Source organism: Vipera ursinii, assembly GCF_947247035.1.
Source record: "Vipera ursinii genome assembly, chromosome: 4".
NCBI classification, from domain to species: domain Eukaryota; kingdom Metazoa; phylum Chordata; class Lepidosauria; order Squamata; family Viperidae; genus Vipera; species Vipera ursinii.
Window position 1 is genome coordinate 53,851,322 of NC_139514.1, and position 20,508 is coordinate 53,871,829.

At 37.8% G+C, this 20,508-nt stretch overlaps 1 protein-coding gene across 1 annotated transcript; it reads left to right on the forward strand.

Annotated features, from left to right (window-relative positions):
• The first annotated feature begins 3,080 nt into the window (after nt 1-3,080).
• Nucleotides 3,081-17,710, forward strand: ETS2 (ETS proto-oncogene 2, transcription factor). Its single transcript, XM_083361446.1, has 10 exons — nt 3,081-3,330; nt 7,348-7,419; nt 10,441-10,555; nt 10,954-11,073; nt 11,434-11,634; nt 12,362-12,445; nt 13,324-13,566; nt 13,981-14,248; nt 14,762-14,876; nt 16,261-17,710. The coding sequence occupies exons 2-10, from the start codon at nt 7,348-7,350 to the stop codon at nt 16,474-16,476; spliced, it is 1,434 nt and encodes a 477-aa protein (XP_083217572.1). The 5' UTR covers nt 3,081-3,330; the 3' UTR covers nt 16,477-17,710.
• The last annotated feature ends 2,798 nt before the right edge of the window (nt 17,711-20,508 follow it).

Below are 20,508 nucleotides of genomic sequence, written 5' to 3' on the forward strand. Positions count from 1 at the left end.
AAAGAACAAAGAACTCCCATTCTGCCATCTTATCTTTTTTGACAGCTGCTTCCTCAGTATAAATGATGGTATAATTGTTCTCATCAGTCTTATAATTAAAATCACTATCCAGCTGATGTACAGTTTGCAAAGGCTTCCCTTATGAGTTTGCCAGATGTTGCCTTATTAGATCAGGACTTTGCTGCTTTAAGAAGTTCTGTCATAATCATCAGTACTTTTGTGTGCCTCAGTTAATATTTGTTGACATAATCTTGATTGTAGGCACTTGAGAACAGGAATCAGCTATCAGATCTCAAGGGGCTTGTTCCGCACTATTTGGTACTTCTACTATTGTACTTAGCCTTCATATTTATTCTCATTCAAAAATTATGTTATAATATTTAGCACACATATACTGTGAATGAAAGAGAATAACCCTGCTGTGGGGAGGAATATACTCTTCTAGATGTTATTAAAGTCATTGTTCTTCCTCCTTGATTTCTCTTTTAGAAGAGACTAGGGTTTCAAACTGCTGACCCGCAGGCCGGATGCATCATAGCTCACCCCATTGCCGGCAATGGTAAAAAAGTTGCAAATTTGACACCCCTGGACTCATTAATATACATTGACGACCACATAATTCTTTGCAGAGCCTGTGGGAAGTTTGTTTTCCCATTGGCAGGAACCCTTGACCCACCTCCCAGCTCCGTTCTCTTCTAACAGTTATTCCACCATAGCAGTTATTTTTCCTGAGCATTTCCACGTCAGCAGAAATAAATAAGACCATGGGTTACTGCAAGAAGATTGAAAAGTGGCAATAGCACACAGCCTGTGTGTGGATAAGAGAAAAACTGTTTAAAGAAATTCTGAAGAAGAACTTTTCCTTTTCACCTAACTGGAGTCTGGTTAAATATTAAAGCACAACATAGAGCTTAAATTGTCTTCCAGGAATCAGAATGACAAAATAACTTCCAGTTATTTATTTACAGTTGCATGAACTAGGTATGTTTAGACTCTAGTGTAATGAAGAAAAGGACTAAGGTGACATGATAGCAGACTTCCATCAAGCTGACTTGACAGGCTCTTGCAGAGAATAGGGGGTGGGGGTTGGCTTATTCTCCAAAGCATCTCATGCTAGTATAAGAAGCAATGGGTAGAAGTTCATTAACTAAGAAACAAATTCATGACAGACAGAAAAATTAGTATGGGCAAGAAAACATGACGTTGAATACATAGCTTGGTTCAAAATAAAGTATATTTCCTAGATTACTGTATCTACCTTGTGGACAAATTATCCATTATTAAATGCAGAAACCAAATGTTGGATCTTTTTGATAAAATGTACATGAACAAGTCTCCAGAGTTTTAAAAGAACTTAAATGTATAATTAGATCATATAAAACAGACATGTCAAACACAAGGCCCGGGGGCCGGATCCGGCCCGCAAAGTGGTTTCATGTGGCCCGTGAAGCCATCCTGGAAACAGTGAGGGAACGGCCCCCACTGCCTTGGCCCTGGCCCAGAGACCCTCCTTCTGCCAGAGACCCTCAGATCTGTCCCACTCCTGCCCAGGCCCCCATAGGCACCCTTGATGCGAACGATGTAGAGCTTGCCATGCCCACCCAGTAGGCCATACGCACTCTAGCCACGCCCACCCAGTAGGCCACGCCCACCCAGGCCACACCCACCCGGCCCCTTGAGGGCAACCGCAATGCTGATGCGGCCCTCAATGAAATTGAGTTTGACACCCCTGATATAAAACATATTAATTTTCAAAATGGATTTAAGCTGAATCCAGGTAATTAAAGGTTGGATAACCTAATATCTGCTATGAATAAGTTGAAAAATATTATCAAAATGAAATACATGAAAGAATAATGTTTGCTGAATAGGAATTAACATGTCTTTTGCAAATGTTACTTTTTACAGTTCTTGAAAGTGTCATGAAAATGAATGTCACAAATTTCAAAGAAAGCTAAAGGAAGTACTTTATAACACAAGTAGTGTTATAATCTATTACAAGGATAGATGGCCGCTTTATGTATTTATTATACTTGTAATTGGCCCAATAATCTAAATTCCCTAGCGAATGACAAATTATCTTCATGACATCAAATAAATCCTGATAATCACAACAGCTTCTTCCTTCATTATCCAAAGACTAGGACACTGATGATTTGCTGATAAATTGGTCTCAGAGAGCACCAAGGACCCCATAGTTCAGGGGTGTCAAACTCGCAACCTCACATGACGTGTCACAATGTATCGTGACTTTTTTTCCATTACCAGCAATGGGGTGGGCGCAGTTTTGGAATGACGCATCCTGCCCGTCGGCTGGCAGTTTGACACCCCTGCAATAGTTCAGCCCAGGGTGACAAATATTCTCTGGGCTCCGGAAGGGGAGTTTTGCTCTCCTCATCCTATGTATGGCCACTAAAGTTTGAATATTTTGATCTGATCCTGCAAGGCGCACATAAAACCCATTAGAAACTCTGCAAGTTTGTTTGGATTCGCATAACATGCTAAGTCCTTAACCACAATTTACAAATCCCAAAGTTTGCCTTCACACAGCACACTAAGCAAAAACCCACAGGAACCATATGACAGCCTAGTTTAGACTACTAGGCAAAGCTAGCTCCTGAACTAGTGAATTTTTATATTGTAAACCTAACCGGGCAAACCGATACAGCCAGACGGTATACAGAAGAGAGCTTAATCCAAAGTGGCCGATTTTTCTAAGGTACTCCTAACCAGGTACTAGCAACTCTCTCTCCCGCCATTCATTCATTCCAAGCGCAAAACTGCCTCGCTCTGCGCCGGCTAGGAAGACCGACGTTCCGGTTCTACACATCTGGCGGGCACCCGCTGGGCGACGCCAGCCTCCGCGGCTTCATCTGCCTCCCCGATGGAAGCGGCATGTCTTCCTGCTCTCGGGTGGGAGGAGGCTGGCTGGGCCTGGCCTACCGCTCCGCCTCCCTCCCTCCCTCGCCCCGTCTCAAGAGCAGGCTAGCCCCACACGGCTCAGCGCACGTATTCGCGCGCGGGCCGCCAGCCAAGACTGCCGAAGCTGACGCGCGCTCCGTCACCAGCACGTTGCCTTGTGCCCTGGGCAGGAGCCTTGCCTCTTCTTCCGGCGACGTGGTTTGCTACGACGAGGCTTCCTCCGCTCCGTTCAGCCGGTTTGAGAGCCTAACAGCCCTCGGCGGGGTGTTGCTGCCCGGATGCGTGCTTTCGGCTGACGCGCAGGGAATATTTTGGGGTCCCCGAAGGAGGCTTGGGAGAGCTTTCACCAGCGCGGTGGCGACGACGGGACCGCGCGCCTCGTGGGACTTTGGCTTGGCGGCGACCCAGGTGAGAAAGGGAGGACAGGGGCCGCCGAGTCCAAGAGGAGACGCGGGAGGCAGGAGCCATTTGGGACGCGCGGACGAGTCCCCCGGCCGGGTGGGGAGGAAGGCAGGAGGGAACGAGCGGACTCCGCCGGCCCCCTTTTGCTCTCGGTCCATCCAGCCTTTCTGTTCGGGGGGCTGAGACAGTTTTGCCATTCTCTGAAAATGCGTGGGCCAGAGAGAGGCTTGTGGTAAGATAAATCTGGCGCCCGCCATCCGCATTGGATTACAGCTCCCATTAACCCTCAGCCATCAACTCCAGACCTGATGGGATTGTGTTTCAAACGTACCTGAGTGGCCCCGAGTCTGCTCCATTTAGTTGTACGAGGCTTCCTGTGGTCTGGTGAAGATGTAGGGTGTTTTTTTGTTTTTTATGGTTTTCTAGATCCGTACGACATATTTGCCGAGCGACCAAAAAGCTCGTTTGGGAGAGAATGTCTTGGATCCCTCGGTTTCTCCGTAACTTGAATATGGAATTCTTTAAAAGAGAGTTTATTAGGATAGCACTTTAAGAAGATTATATGGACAATCCCTATGTGGAAATCGGAGATAAGGAGAGGTGCGCATTGGATTTCCCATGCAATTCTTTTGGCCAATGTTTTTTTTCCCCTTGCTTAAATAGAGGCCCGCTTTCTAAACAATACTTGGATGATTTCTCATTTAAATGCCTGAATTATGACCCAGAAAGGCAACTAAAATGTGTTGGGTTTTTTTTTCTCCAATGCTCTGTTTAAGAATTTAAAAAGTGAATGTAGTTTGAAGGTGGCAAAAATGTTGATGTAGTTCACAGTTCTCATCCATCTAATAAATATTGTTAAGTTCCTACAAGGGGGCTTTTGAAAAATTTTATATTAGTAGTTTGCTCACCATATGTTCCCTTTCCCCAAAGGGTCATGTGTAGACATGACATGACATGAAGTCAGATTAGAGTTTTGTTTTGTGTTTGTTCATGTGTCAAGGAGACAGACAGAACTGCTGGATTTCTTAAGATAGGACTGTAGTGCATATCTCTCAAACCTAGGTGTGTAGGGCTGTTGGTTGCAAAGCAGTGTTGCTATTCATGTTCATATTGTGTAATTATTGATTAAGCCTTAAAATGTAGCAAGTTGAAGTGTTGGTATTGGAAAGTATTAAAGTATTGAATTATGAGTAAACTCATCACTGAATTTCCAGTATTTAAATTCCTTTCAATCTTAGGGTTTCTCAAATAAACACAACTTGAGTTCAAATACCTGTTTATGCTAATGAGGAAGTTAACTTGAAATTACAGTACAAGCATTTGTTAATTAATACTTATTCAGAGTGAGATCACTTATGCATAACTGAATTTTATAATGTTTACTTGAAAGTTTGAGTACTTGGTATATAAGACAAGCTGCTCTGGGCTGCCAGATCTGGGCTGTGCCAAATCTGAGAAACTCTTTACTGCCACCTGGTGGCCATCCAGAGATTTTCAGTCCAGATATGGTAACCCTAATTTCACGGTAGCTAAAACTGGTAACCACAGGCTCCTTGGGTTTCTGTGCAATGAATAATTTCCTGCTGGTATTTAATACATTTTCTTTTTCCATGATTTTTCTTTGTATTTGTTTTTCAGGGCCTGCCCTGTTTTTTAGTCTTAAAGTGTCACACAATTCTTTGTTGCATCTTTAATTAATGAGATTAAAATAGGTCTTCTGTGGCATAATGGATAATATTTAATAGGGGGTGATTTTGTTTAATCCTGTTTTTGTGTGTATCTCAAAACAAATATAATTCATATTTAGAAATCTTATTTATGCCTGAAGCTTACTAGTGGGCATTACCAAAATATAATAACTAAAAGCTTGTTATATAGTTAGGGTTCATGTATTTAAAGATGTCCAAGCTATTGCTAGGAAATCATGTACCATCTTTTTGAGCTTCATTAAGCTATACTGGTAGATACATGTTTGTGTGTTATCCTGAACTATGTCGCCAAAATATTAATGCTGAGGGTTATTGTGATGGTGAGGGGATCAGTTAATTATATAACCAACAGAGATGTATATTCTATGTCAGGGGTCCCCAATCCCCGGTCCTTGGACCAGTACCGGGCCACGGCAAATCCCCATCTGTGGGATGCAGGCAGCACACAAAACCACACACCCTCCAGTCCATGGAAGAACCTCTTTCCATGGTCCCTGGTGCCCAAAAGGTTGGGGACCTCTGTTCTATGTTGTTGAACAAAAGATACAGTCAACAGTGAATATATTGGGTTTTGAATAGGTTTAGATCATATTGTAGTTATATGACTGCTGAAGTTCAAACGTTAAACTACCTTAAACATTTGAGGCCAAAAGTTTAGTACGAGGAGGAGGAGAAAGAATAGTACTATAGATATTTATAAATTTGTAGAACAAAATAATGGCAGTGGTATTTTTACTAGGATGAGATATACGTACCTGAAAAAGTTGCATTATAATGGATTTTTAAAATATTCCATATAGTTAGAGCTTCTTTTGTATTTGAACAAAGTAATAGATAAGATAATCTTCATGTTAAAAATTATTTTGATTGTTTGTAGTCATTTAGGTAATAATGTATAAACAATAATAATAACAGCAAACCAGCTTGATTTCATTGTCAAAATATTTTAACTAGTCTCACCCCTCTCCCCAGCAACTTTTACATTCTTTTATGAAGAACTACAAATTAAAGTTTATGTGATACTGATGGGATTTAAGAGTAATACAATCAAAGTGATACTGCCCAAAACTGATATCAAAGAGTTAACATAAAATAACAAAGGTTTGTGATAAAACATATGTGCATTGTGTCAAGCTGAAACCCCAACCCCCCAATTACTTCTTTTTACAACCTTTTCATTCAGTATATTCTTATACTGAATATAGGTGTTCAGATTTTACCTTAACTCCATCAACTATAGTTTTTAAGAGATTTATTTAAAAAAAACACCACATGTCTTATTAGGCAGTATTAAATACAGTATACTATCATTTCCTTTTTACTGTACTGTGTGTGTGTGTTTGTATCTGGTTGTGAACAAGGATCCATAACAATACAGGTACAACCAATTACAACCACAATTGAGCCCAAAATTTCTATTGCTAGGCAAGACAGTTGTTAACTGAGTTTTGCCCCCATTTTACAACATTTCTTTACACAGCTGTTAAGTGATCACTGCAGTTAAGTTAGTAACATGGTTGTTAAGTGAATCTGGCTTCTCCATTGACTGCTTGTCAAAGGATCACAAAAGGGGATAACAGGACCCTACAGGCTAGATGCCAAGCATCTGAGTTCTGATCACATGACCATGGGGATGCTGCAACAGTTATAAGTGTGAAGACTTATAGATTATAAATTATATAAGTTATATATTATTATAAGTGTCAGACAGCACAGACTTATCCCCAACAGCCTGTGCCTGTGTTCAACAGTGAAGGAATACAGGGCAGAAAACATCCTGCAGCCAAAAAGGCTCCACACACATTTGCACTACTCAGGCAGCCCTGAGGACACAGGTAAACCTCCAAATGGTTTCAACGACTCTGTAAAGGAATGCAAATGACCATCTGTCTGTAAGGAGTATAAATCCTTCCACTCCCCACCATCTAGTCAGAGCTGAGGAAGCTTCTTGGATGAGAAGTGAAACATCTTCAAAAGAAACACAAGAAAGTCCAGTTACCTCCTGAAAAAAAATCGCCTTTGGGATTAGTCTTGAGGAGAATTATTTTCACCTTCAGAAGTAATTCCACAATGTGCTATATGAGAATGATTTGTCTTGTTCATCCATTATTTTAAAGATCATTTACATGTAATGGTAGTTTTCTACGTATGTGTATTATATATAAGAAAATTGGCTTCACCACCTCAAGATGAAAGAATTCTCATATAGGTATACCTTAGTGAGCTGCAATAGATGCACGATTTGGATATAACCATGAGTTATTTTTTATTTCATTTATAAACCAATACTGTTGTATTTTGTTTCTACTTTTAGATGAATGAATTTGGAATTAAAAACATGGATCAAGTAGCACCTGTTTGCAGTGTATATAGAGAATTGTTCAAGGTAAGCTATGAAGGAAAAACAGATATGTGTAGTAAAATCCAGCTTAAACCCTGGGCAAAGCATATCAATTTAATGAACAAATTATGGGATTGTATTAGTCTATATTATACTATGCCAGCAATAATTAATGGTTTCACTGAATTTCACTTATTACTATTACTGATTTAATAAATTACACAAATCTACAGTGTCATTTTAATCCTAATTACATTTTTTTAAAAGAGAACAAAAGTAGTAATGCTCTCAGTCAGCAATTAACTCTTGCCTCATCATCTCTACAAAAGATATTTAATATAGCATTAATATAACTAAAATTATTTTCATATCACTGTCAATCTCTACTACAATATCATTGTCGTTATATGTCATATTATGGTCTTGATGTTACTTCTATACAATATTTACATATACTTTTTAAAATATCAAATTTATACATATTTGCTTGCTTTGACATTGTAACGTGACCTTTTAAAAATAAAATATAATTAATTATATAATACAATTAATTATATTGAAAACCCCTCTGTCAGTATTGCCTCAAATTCAAAACTCAGAATATGTACTAGAAAGTAGTTACTTATTTGTTAGCTTAACAGTAAGCGTTAGGACTATTTGTTCACTTACTTAAAAAGCTGAATCATAATACAACACTTTTGATAGACTCTCATTAACCTGGGCTGTGTCACTTATTGACAGAGCTGGTTGTAAAGCATCTTGTGGGCCTAATGAGTGACTCCCGTTGGCCTTGAGGGGGCAGGCCCATCACCATAGGGCTTTTCTGAGATCTTTTAAGATTTGGCAATGAGTGCCATTTTCCACTAATCCATAGCAGCTCTGACATAGGACATCACATTTTATTAGAGCTGGTTGGATCTAATCTATAGAAGTTTTAAACATGCTCATTTTACTGTTTAATTTCATGTCTTAAACATGCAGAATACTTTTGAAGTACAGTATCCCTTTTGATCTTACAGAGTGTTGCATTTTTTCCAGTGACTCAGTGCAAGGGATCATTTATTTACACAAAACAGAGGAGTTTCCAGATTATGTTGAAAGTGTTTGTCCTTTCCTCTAAATATTAGTGATGACTCAGATCATTTTATCTATTAACACTGAAAGAATTTGTCATTACTATGCCAGCTATCTAGCTTTCTAATCATTTCATTTATACAGCAAGTTGCTTAACTTCTTGATGTTGAACTTTGTAACTTGAAAAATCTGTAGTTTCATTATTCCAGACTGAAACACTATGACTAAGTTTTATATAGCTCATTGGGTAGCTCATTTAAACAATATATGAAATTCTATAATAACTCATTAGAAACCTACGCTGCATTAATACTAAAATGCCTGATGGTACTGCTGCCCCATCACTTTGATAAGTGATTTATAAAACAATACAGATTAATACAGCAACATAACCATAATGAGACATAAATTGCATTTTGATATGCAAATTGAAGTGTTCCAGGCATGTATTGCACCAGCGTTTCTTGCATTTATTTATTTGTTTATCAAATTTGCATGTCACTCAACTCCCAGTGATTCTGGGTGACTTAGGATCAGGCTATTTGAAAAACCCATTCTCCCATAGGACCATGCCCATACTTTATGGCCCCTAAAAAATCCAAGGCTCATTGCAACTACTGTACGTATTACTGATGAGATATTTGGCATAATCATGAAAAGTTATTATGCAGTTTGAGAAACCTCTTCTGAGCACAAAAAAATCTTAACATTTGTAACTGAATCAGACATTTAACATAATACATGGTTCATCCTTCTAACTATATATGGTGCCAGGCAGTCATTTAAAGGCATTTAATGCAAGTACTGATGCATGTAAAAAAATGCAGGTCTTTAAATAGTACCAAAAGGCCCAAATAACTGAGCCCAAAATGTATTGAATGTTATCAGACGAGTTTTTCAAGTTTCTAGGTCTGCATCTATATTTCAGAAAAAATCTTAAAATCTTTGTGTGCTGTTAGTTGATATTATGGAAAGAAAGTTATTTTTTAGAAATGACTCATTAGTATAGAATGAAAGTATCCAAATTTTTGCTCAGTGACTTATGAGTTGCACTAACATTTTTGAACATGTATCCAAGGGATTTTCAGTTCTGAGTTGGAAATGATAACATTTTTATGATTTGAATTGAATTGAATTGATTAATTTCTATAGCCATCCATCTCAACAAGTAACTCTGGGCAGCATGCGTCATAAAACATAATAATTTAAAACAATTATAATAGTTCAAAATATAGCATCACGTAAAACTGTTGCTGTGGATATTAATACAGGCAGGAAACGGGGCTCTTAACACACCCGGCAGCCCAGGTACACAACCAAGTCTATACAGCGTTGTGAGTGTTTGACAGGGTCGGAGTCATCCTGACTTCTGAAGAGAGACTATTTTAGAGGGTAAGTGTTAAGGCAGAGAGGCCACGTCTTGAGGTTCCCACCCGCTGTCATTCCTTAGCTGATGGGACCCACAACATTTTCAAACTGCCTGACCAAATTGGGCAGGTAGAAATGACTGGGAGAAGACTGTCCCTAAGGTAACCTGGCCTCATGCAATATTTTAAAAGTGATAACCAGCACATTGATTTGCATACAGAAACACACTAAATTTGTCAAATATCCACCCTTTACTACCCATGCAGCCACATTCTGCACCAACTGAAGCTTCCAAATACTATTCAAAGACAACCCTATAGCGAACACATTGCAGTAGTCCGTGTGAGAGATCACAAGGGCATGAGTGACTGTAAACAAAGTCTCCTGATCCAGGAAGAGCTGCAACCAGCACACCACCCTAAGGTGTACAAAGGGACTCCTGGCCATTGCTGCCACCTATTCTTCTAGCAGGAGCCATGAATCCAAGAGGACCCCATACTGCGCACCAGATCCATCTGGGGCATCGCCCCAAATTAAAATGCCACATTTGCTTTGTCATAATATACGTATTAAACTTGCTGTGGATGTAATAAGATACTCACTTTGATGTTTTCTATCTTTCAGCGCCAACATGCATTTGATAGCTTTGAAGGTGTTTTGTTTACTGGATTCTATCCACCTCTGAATGAAGATCAGACACTTCAGGAAGTGCCAACTGGCCTTGATTCTATTTCTTTTGGTAAAGCCTGTTTTTATAAGCAATTTTATCACGCTAATTAAAGGAATTCCAAGTCATTTGCACAAGAAACTAGGGAGGAAACAATCTCCAGATTATCAAAAGTCATCGCAAAAAGTTCATATTTTAGAAATGTTTCTATAAAAAATATTTTGTGCACAATTCTTTATAATCATTATTTAGCCTTAGAAGTGGAAAGGAATAAACTAGGAACTACTACTGACCTTCTATTAAGAATTCTAGCTATTAACAATTCAGAAGCTATACTACTGATTGGATTTATTTGACGTTAGACATTGATACAACTTATACCTAACAAAACAAAACATCCCTTCTTTTTCTGCAGACTATTTTCTCTTTGTTCTTGTTACGTCCAACATTATAATTCCTTTGCTTTTCAGAATCAAACTCTTCTGAATTGCCACTCTTAACTCCATGTAGTAAGGCTGTGATGAGTCAGGCCTTAAATGCAACTTTCAGTGGCTTCACAAAAGAACAGCACAGATTAGGCATTCCAAACAGTAAGTGGAGTTTTTTTTTCTCGCTTCCTTTCAATTAGGCTAATTGATAATGGTATCTTTTTCCCCCTCCTAATATAATAAAATATTTACCATACAATTCTCTTATCCTACCTAAACCATTGCTTGCAAATACATTCATCTCAATAATGGTAACGTTCACATGAATATGCTTAAGATTGTATCCTATATATCTGCAGTTGTAAACTGAGTTAAATATTAAGAGCTTTAGCTCCAAAAATGTGTGGATTCAGGTGCTAGTAAAGGGGATTGTAGCTATTATATTTCAGTGTATGCTACTACAGCTTCCCTTGAGGGGGAAAAATCTTGATATAAGTAATTTGGTTTTCTTGCTTTCTGCAGATCCCTGGCTTTGGACCCAACATCATGTATATCAGTGGCTTTTCTGGGCTACCACTGAATTTAGTTTAGTGAATGTGAACTTTGAGAGATTTGCTATGAATGGCCAAGAGTTATGCAATCTGGGAAAGGAACATTTTTTGGAACTAGCACCTGATTATGTTGGTGACATACTGTGGGAGCATTTGGATCAGATGATAAAAGGTGACTAAGCTAAATCAAAGTAATAGCTGAATATGCGGAACACACAAACCAGTTGTATTGTGGCAACATTGAGAAAACACTTGTAAAACTTCAAAGTGAATTCTGACTTGCCAGTTATTTATATCTAAAGGAACTAGAGTGTTTGCTTTTGCTTCCCATACTATTAGAGATTGTCTGCTTTGATTAAGCTTAAGACATAGATTAGAACTGATTTAAGATGGATTCATATACTATGCTAAGCCAAACATAGGTGGTCCTAGCTACAAACACATTTGGAAGCAGATGGAACTAATACAGTAAAAATCAGCCTTACCAGGGAAACTCACGTTGTGACTTAGACCAGTCAACATCTTTCAATTAAATATAAAGATTGCCCTTGTGAAATCTTGAAGGAAAGGAGAGATTGTTTTAGGTTACTGAAAGTGTACGTATTACTGCAAATGTAAAAAATACATGAATCTCATTGACTTCATTTATTTATATGTGACTGCACAGCTTACAATAAAACAGATAAAGTACATAATATAAAAATATATGTTTTACTTTTAGAAGTATAAGTTGGACTTAACTGTGATCAATTAAAGCTTTTTAAGTTCCAAAACAATAAATTATTTTCAAAATGGTAGGTAATTTTGACATAAAATATGTTTTGGTGAAATATATGACACATTGTCAAAGCAAGTTTTCCTATTTAGGTATATATTTAAACATCTTTGTTTGTTCTTAGACAATGAAGAGAAGCCACAAGATCAATATGTGGAAAATTCTCACCTTACTTCATCTCCACATTGGGTCAACAACAACTCTTTAGGTAAATTTTATTTCAATAATTATAGTATCAAAATTAGAGGGGCGCAATTTCCGTTTAATGAGAATAAGGCTTCTCATTCAATATCTGTATTGAACAACAACAGTAACAACAAAAGATCTTAGACTAATGCATTTAAACTACAAAAAGTGTTTCTGGGTTTTTTGTTTTGTTTTTTTGCTGGGGGCATGTCAGTGAAAGAAGAAAATGGACATCGAGAAAAACATGGATAAAGTTCAAAATAGGTGTATAGTTCAGTGCTACAAACTTGCAAAACAGGAACTTTGATGAAATGGCTTATGTTTCAGATCAGCAGCTGATATTTGAAATGCATAATGTCTCATGTGATGTTAGTGGCCAGATATATGTGCTTTGTTTTGACAAACACTCCATACAGTATAAAATATACAGTGTTTGAGTTGGATCAATTACAGTATATCCATTGAATGTAAGAATTAGCCATTATTTCATTTCATTTCTTAAATAAGTGTGATATATTAAATAAGGATGATATATTCAGTTTGGCTTTGCTGAAATTTTAGGATCACTAAAATTAACACTATGTTAAGTTGAAGTAGTAGTTGCTATAGATGCTTTAAAGTTTATAAAAGCAATTGTAGACATGGAAGTGCATTAAGGTAGTGATATACTAGCAAGAGACAGAGTTATATTATCTTTGTATTTCAGCTGGTTCCCTCTTTCAGAAAAGTATAAAGATTATGTTTTGTTTAGTTGAGAATATGTATAATGGTAGCATTTATTCATAGACTGTCACTAAATTTGATTCAGGAATGTCCTCAAATGAAGTTGTTTAATTGGATGGTAGGTACTATTGAAAAAATAAAGGATTTCTAACCACAGTATTGTGGGTTTTTTTTTAGGCACTAATGTTGAACAAGTACAGTATTGCACTCAAATACCCAGCTATCCAAAAACTCTAAGTTTTCAAAAAAACAGAGCTCTGGGAGATGTATGTCAGACGACAATTGGGCCAAATCTTGTTAATGTAAAACAAGAATTTCAGATGTTTCCTAAAGCACAATTGGAGACTGTCAGTGTGAACTACTGTTCAATGAATCAGGATTTCACAAGAAATAATCTGAACTTGGTGTTGGATAATACAAGTAAGATGTCTATTTCCTTGTGTTTACGAACAGTTATATATTCAAATATGAGGTTGCTTATTTTTGTTTTAATAGCCCACTTCTTTGCTTATGACTTAATCATAAAAGTGATTTAATGGGTTTCATAGAGTTAGTCTTTAAATTGATAATTTTACTGATGACAACTGCACAAAGCTACAGTAACCTGGAGGGGGTTTAAACATCTCTGAGATGTGATACATTTTACCATATCTGTTCAAATTAGCTCAATCAAATACATTTGTAAAATTAAAGTATAATGAAGTTTAGGCGTATTCTCCTAGTTCAATTGCTTGTATGTTAAATAAGTACAGCATTTTAAAATCCAACTTCAGGTGTAATTGCTATTCAGATGTATGCAAATCGCTCTTCATGAACTTTTCTTGTTTTGTCCAGGTAAACCCAGAGAGCATGATTCAAATGACAGTGGCACAGAAAGTTATGAAGGCTCGGATTCATTGCTACAGTCTTGGAATAGTCAGTCCTCCTTAGTAGATGTTCAGCGGGTCCCATCTTATGACAGCTTTGAAGATGATTGCAGCCAGTCCTTGTGTCTGAACAAACCCACGATGTCCTTTAAAGACTATATTCAAGAAAGGAGTGACCCCGTAGAGCAAGGGAAACCAGTTATTCCAGCAGCAATCCTAGCAGGATTTACAGGCAAGTGAAATATTTTCCTGTCCCCTTTTTGTCTTTAGGCCTACTCGCTTCAATGATGGTAGAGAGATTCAAATGAAAATTGTGTATGCTGAGACTCATATTCAGTACTCTCTGCTTAATCTGAAGCGATTATTTTGATATAAAGCCCATCATTTCACAACATTGCCTTGTCCTTTAATTCTATTTCTCAGCTAAATTTGGTTCAGCTGAAGTTCGGTGTGCTCTAAAATGGAACAACACTTTAAGAGAGAAAAAGATTTAATTCAGACAACAGTTCTGGATTTAATTTTTTTTTAAAAAAAGCCTCATCTGTTGTAATAAATCCCTATTATTTACCATCTTTTTCTAATATAGATTCTGGTGTCTGGTTGATCTTTTAATCAGGAAGATTTTTAAAAGAATTACGTACTTAATATTTAAATCTTGAAAATTATTTTTTTCTGACATTCCTATGACTCCTTGAGTGTGTCTTTCTGTGTGTATACTTTAACCATTTTATTTTGATATTGATAGGCAGTGGACCTATACAGCTATGGCAATTTCTTCTAGAACTTCTGACTGACAAATCTTGTCAGCCATTCATTAGCTGGACTGGAGATGGTTGGGAATTTAAACTTGCAGACCCAGATGAGGTTAGTAATTCAAGTCATCCATTATTAAAAATAAATAGAAGTTTATAGCAGCTAGCAGAGCATAGCTGTAGTAGTTATATATCAAACTAGGATTAGGAAGCTGAGTTTTCAATCTATTCTTAGCCATAGATATTCACTGGGATTTCAGGGTAGTTTCTATATTTCTAGATGGAGATCTATCTATCTCAGTCTCAGTCCAACTTACTTTACAGATTTGTTGTTCTGATCAAATGAATGAAGATCCCTAATTAAGCCACTTTGAGGCTCCTGAAGAAAAGGCAGGGTGTAAACTAACAAATTACGCAGAGCCACCAGGAAGAAAAGGGCCACTTCAAACATCTCATTCAGAAGCAATGATGTGTGATTATAGCCTCAGTTTCATATATTAATATGGAATTGTACAGGCAAGTCTCTGATTAATTACATTGTATACAGAACAGTTTACAAGTGGTTGTAAACTTATGTTCTTTTGTTTAATGACCATTCAAAGTTATGACAGCACAGAAAAATGTTATTTACAACCAGTCCCCACACTTACAACCATTGCAGCATCCCCTTAATTACATAATCAGAATTTGGGGATTTGGCAACCAGCATGTATTTATGATGGTTGCAGCATCCCATGATCACGTGATTGCCAATTGCAACCTTCTGATATGCAAAGTCAACAGGGGAAGCTGGTTGCTTAATGACCATATAATTCACCCAGTTGCAGTTATTCAAATAACATAGCAAAAAAGGCCATAAAATCAGGTGTGACTCAGTTAATGACTGCATCTCTTAGTGATGGACGTTCTGGTCCCAGTTGTGGCAGTAAGTCAAGGACTACCTGTATATCACAGATGTCAAACTGCCGGTCCACGGGCCGGACACGTCATCTGGAAGCCGCAACCACCCCATTGCCGGCAATGGCAAAACTGTCCCGATACATTGTGCGATGTCACGTGACGTCGCGAGTTTGACATGTGTGCTGTAAATCCTTAGCTAATTTAAATACAAACTCTCAAGTTATGGAACTTCATATCCTCTTAAAGAAAGATCTGTTTTGAAGATGGTACTAAATTAGAAATGAGAATGGAAATTGTGCTCTTTATTGAGATGTAGACTTTGAAGCTCCAGTAACTAAGTAGTTGCTCGGTAGCTAAATTTTTATTGGTACTGAGTATTACAACTGAAGTTTTACTTGGACCCAGTTATGTATTGTAATTGAAGTTTATTGTTGGACGCAACTGAGAGTTATAGTTGGACTTGTGTCTCTGTTAATGACTGAGATTCGTGGCATGTGGAAGAAGACTAATGATTCTGCTACTTTTAAAGTAGAGTTTACCATTTCACTGGAATCTAAATTAACTACATTAAATTGTTTTCTTTCTTCTTATCTCAGGTTGCAAGAAGATGGGGCAGAAGAAAAAACAAGCCCAAAATGAACTATGAGAAGTTGAGCCGTGGCCTACGTTATTATTATGATAAGAACATTATTCACAAAACTTCAGGCAAACGTTATGTATACCGTTTTGTATGTGACCTACAAAATCTGTTGGGATATACAGCAGAGGAACTCCATGCAATGCTAGGAGTGCAGCCAGATACTGAAGACTGAGCACTGCGGTCTTGATAGCTTTGGATGCAAGAACGCATGAATCTGTGAATTGGGACCTTCTGCATCAGTCATTGGAATAATCTTCTGGCTGTTTGGAGTAGTACACTGTTGAACTCCTAAAAGAAGTCTTTTCATATTTGGGGCAAGAAGTGGATTCAGTTTCAGGCAGAAGAAAAAGAACTTATGTATCCAGCCTTTTCAGCAGCCTTTGCCGAGGTCAACCCAGTTCCTGACTGCAACCTGAAGACAGAAAACTGCTCTGGGGACTCAGGGTTCAATTATGTCAACTTCTGTATAAGTAAGGGTGACACCCAGACTAAACCTATTGGAATTTCAAACATTATCCCCCTTCCCATTTTACTGTTAACAACCTTGCAGACGTTACATATCATTTGTTTTATTGAGGGAGAAAAGGCTAAGTTATCTTTTATTTAATATAGGTGCCACATAAATTTACAAAGGGCATTCTTTTAGAGTTGTGTATGTTTCATCATGCACATCTTGGAAACAGAAGGAACAATGGCAGAGATTCCGTACAAGGACATAAAAAATATACCATTTCAAAAAAAATCTGTATATTTATGTGTGGTGTGTACGCTTAAGCATGTTGATATGTTTCTCTGGCAGTGAAAAGCTCCTATTTAATAAATATTGTATATTGTAATTTAAAATCATGTAAACATCTGAAGTGGAAGAATGTGTTTCAAAAGAGCAGCTTTTACAGCATCTTGGAAGATTTTAATTTTTCAAGGGAATTTATATGAAATAAGCACATGCCAAGTGTCCCTGTCGCAGAAGACTGTTTACGGCTGATGAACACCTGAACTTTTATGGCAAGAACCTAATTGTTCAGTCTGGGTCATAAAGTTTTATTTGAGTGATGGTGTAACTGAAAATAGAAATGTTGCTAAAACTATATTTATTAATGGAAAATCACTTCTATGCATGTCCTTTTAAAAATATATATATATTTCGTATTCTTTCAATTTGTCCCTTTGCCATCCCTGTCATTCACCTCTAATGAATTATCCTGATTAAAATAAGAATTCTATTTTTGGAAAAAAATCTCATTTCTTTTCTGCAATTAGAAAACAGATATATAGCAGCTATTTTTACTGCAAAAACAAAAGGCTTCACTGGGAAACATGTAAATTGTAAGAAAACATTTTTAATTTGAAAATGCTGTAAACTTACCAAATGAAGTTTAAAAACATTTACTTTTATTAAAACACCTTGAACAAGGGCCAGTAATTATGTAGTTATTTATGTTTCAAAGTTGTTACTTAACTTCCTCTTAAACAATTCATTGATAAATGTCTAAACAAGACAAATTATATTTGCCTGATAATTCCAGCATAAATACAAACCCAAATTTATTTGCCTGTACAATGATTTCTGAGGGCTGCTGGAATTCAGCTGCATATGTTCCATCTCTTGGTCAGCATTGTTCTATGGAAGAGATGATATATATGTCCATGTACATACTTGGTTAGCTCTTAAATGAATAGATGTAGATGTTAGCAAGAGACATTATAAAAGTGAGTAACAGAAAACATTGGTAAATCTATAACTTCATTTTCATTCAATGTACTTTTACGTTGGAGAAGGAAATCAATGCTTACATTCTTGCTTCCAGGATAGCTTTAACTTGTGCTTTAAAAGCAATCATTCTAAGTCACATGCACTTTTTTCTAGGTTATATAAACATTGCCCAAGAAAAGAGTAGTTGCTAGTAAAATACACATCAAAATACAGCTGTGGAAAATTTGGGGAGTTTCCCATGCATGCTTTCTAATGGCAGATGCATCTTGTATTTCATTTTCCAGCCTTCATCTTTTTGAGGGGGAATTTAATCCAATCATTTTATTTCATAGTTTCCACTTTCGTACCCCTGTTGAATATACAGTAGAGGTGACAAATAGATTTAAGGAATTAGATCTGATAGACAGAGTGCCTGAAGAACTATGGACAGAGGTTCGCGACATTGTACAACAGGTAGCAACCAAAACCATCCCAAAGAAAAAGAAATGCAAGAAAGCAAAATGGCTGTCTGAGGAAGCTTTGCAAATAGCTGAGGAAAGGAGGGAAGCAAAAGGCAAGGGAGAAAAACATAGATATGCCCAATTGAATGCAGAATTCCAGAGAATAGCTAGAAGAGATAAGAATGCCTTCTTAAATGAACAGTGCAAAGAAATAGAAGAAAACAATAGAATAGGGAGGACCAGAGATCTTTTCAAGAAAATTGGAGAGATGATGGGAACGTTTAATGCAAAAATGGGCATGATAAAGGACCAAAATGGCAGGGACCTAACAGAGGCAGAAGAGATTAAGAAGAGGTGGCAAAATTACACAGAAGAACTATACAAGAATGAGCTTAATGTCCCAGATAATCACAATGAGTTGGTCACTGACCTCGAGCCAGACATCCTAGAATGTGAAGTGAAGTGGGCCTTAGAAAAGCTGAGCAACAACAAAGCTAGTGGAGGTGACAGTATTCCAGCTGAGCTATTCAAAATCTTAAAAGACAGTGCAGTAAAAGTGCTACACTCAATTTGCCAGCAAATTTGGAAAACTCAGCAGTGGCCACAGGATTGGAAAAGATCAGTTTACATTCCAATTCCAAAGAAAGGCAGTGCCAAAGAATGTTCAAACTATCGCACCATTGCACTCATTTCTCATGCTAGTAAAGTCATGCTTAAAATCCTACAAGCTAGACTTCAGCAGTATGTGGATCGAGAACTACCAGAAGTACAGGCAGGATTTCGAAGAGGCAGAGGAACTAGAGATCAAATTGCCAACATACGCTGGATCATGGAGAAAGCTAGGGAGTTCCAGAAAAACATCTACTTCTGCTTCATTGACTATGCTAAAGCCTTTGATTGTGTGGATCATAACAAACTGTGGCAAGTTCTTAAAGAGATGGGAGTACCAGACCATCTTATTTGTCTCTTGAGAAACCTATATGCGGGTCAAGAAGCAACAGTGAGAACTGGACACGGAACCACTGATTGGTTCAAAATTGGGAAAGGAGTCCGGCAAGGCTGTATACTGTCACCCTGCCTATTTAACTTATATGCAGAGCACATCATGAGAAAGGCAGGGCTAGATGAATCAAAAGTTGGAATTAAGATTGCCGGAAGAAATATCAACAACCTAAGATACGCAGATGATACCACTCTAATGGCAGAAAGTGAAGAAGAACTAAAGAGCCTCTTGTTGCGGGTGAAGAAGGAGAGTGCAAAACTTGGGTTGAAACTTAACATTAAGAAAACCAAGATCATGGCATCTGGCCCTCTCAATTCCTGGCAAATAGATGGGGAAGAAATGGAGGTAGTGACAGATTTTATTTTCCTGGGCTCCAAGATCACTGCAGATGGGGACTGTAGCCAAGAAATTAAAAGACGCTTGCTCCTGGGGAGGAAAGCCATGGCAAATCTAGACAGCACACTAAAAAGCAGAGACATCACCCTGTCAACAAAAGTGCGTATAGTCAAGGCTATGGTCTTCCCAGTTGCAATGTATGGCAGTGAAAGTTGGACCATAAGAAAGGCTGAGCGCCAAAGAATTGAGGCCTTTGAACTATGGTGCTGGAGAAGACTCCTGCGAGTCCCTTGGACTGCAAGGCGATCAAACCGGTCAGTCCTAGAGGAGATAAACCCTGACTGCTCTTTAGAAGGCCAGATCCTGAAGCTAAAACTCAAATACTTTGGCCACCTAATGAGAAGGAAGGACTCACTGGAGAAGAGCCTAATGCTGGGAAAGATCGAGGGCAATAGAAGAAGGGGACGACAGAGAATGAGGTGGCTGGATGGAGTCACTGAAGCTGTAGGCGTGAGCTTAAATGGACTCCAGAAGATGGTAGAGGACAGGAAGGCCTGGAGGAACATTGTCCATAGGGTCGCGATGGGTCGGACACGACTTCGCAGCTAACAACAACAACAACAACAACTTTCGTAAATTTTAGTTTCTGTATAATGTGAAGGACTTGAAACAACATGTAGATTAGGAGATCCTCACACCATATGCTTACAT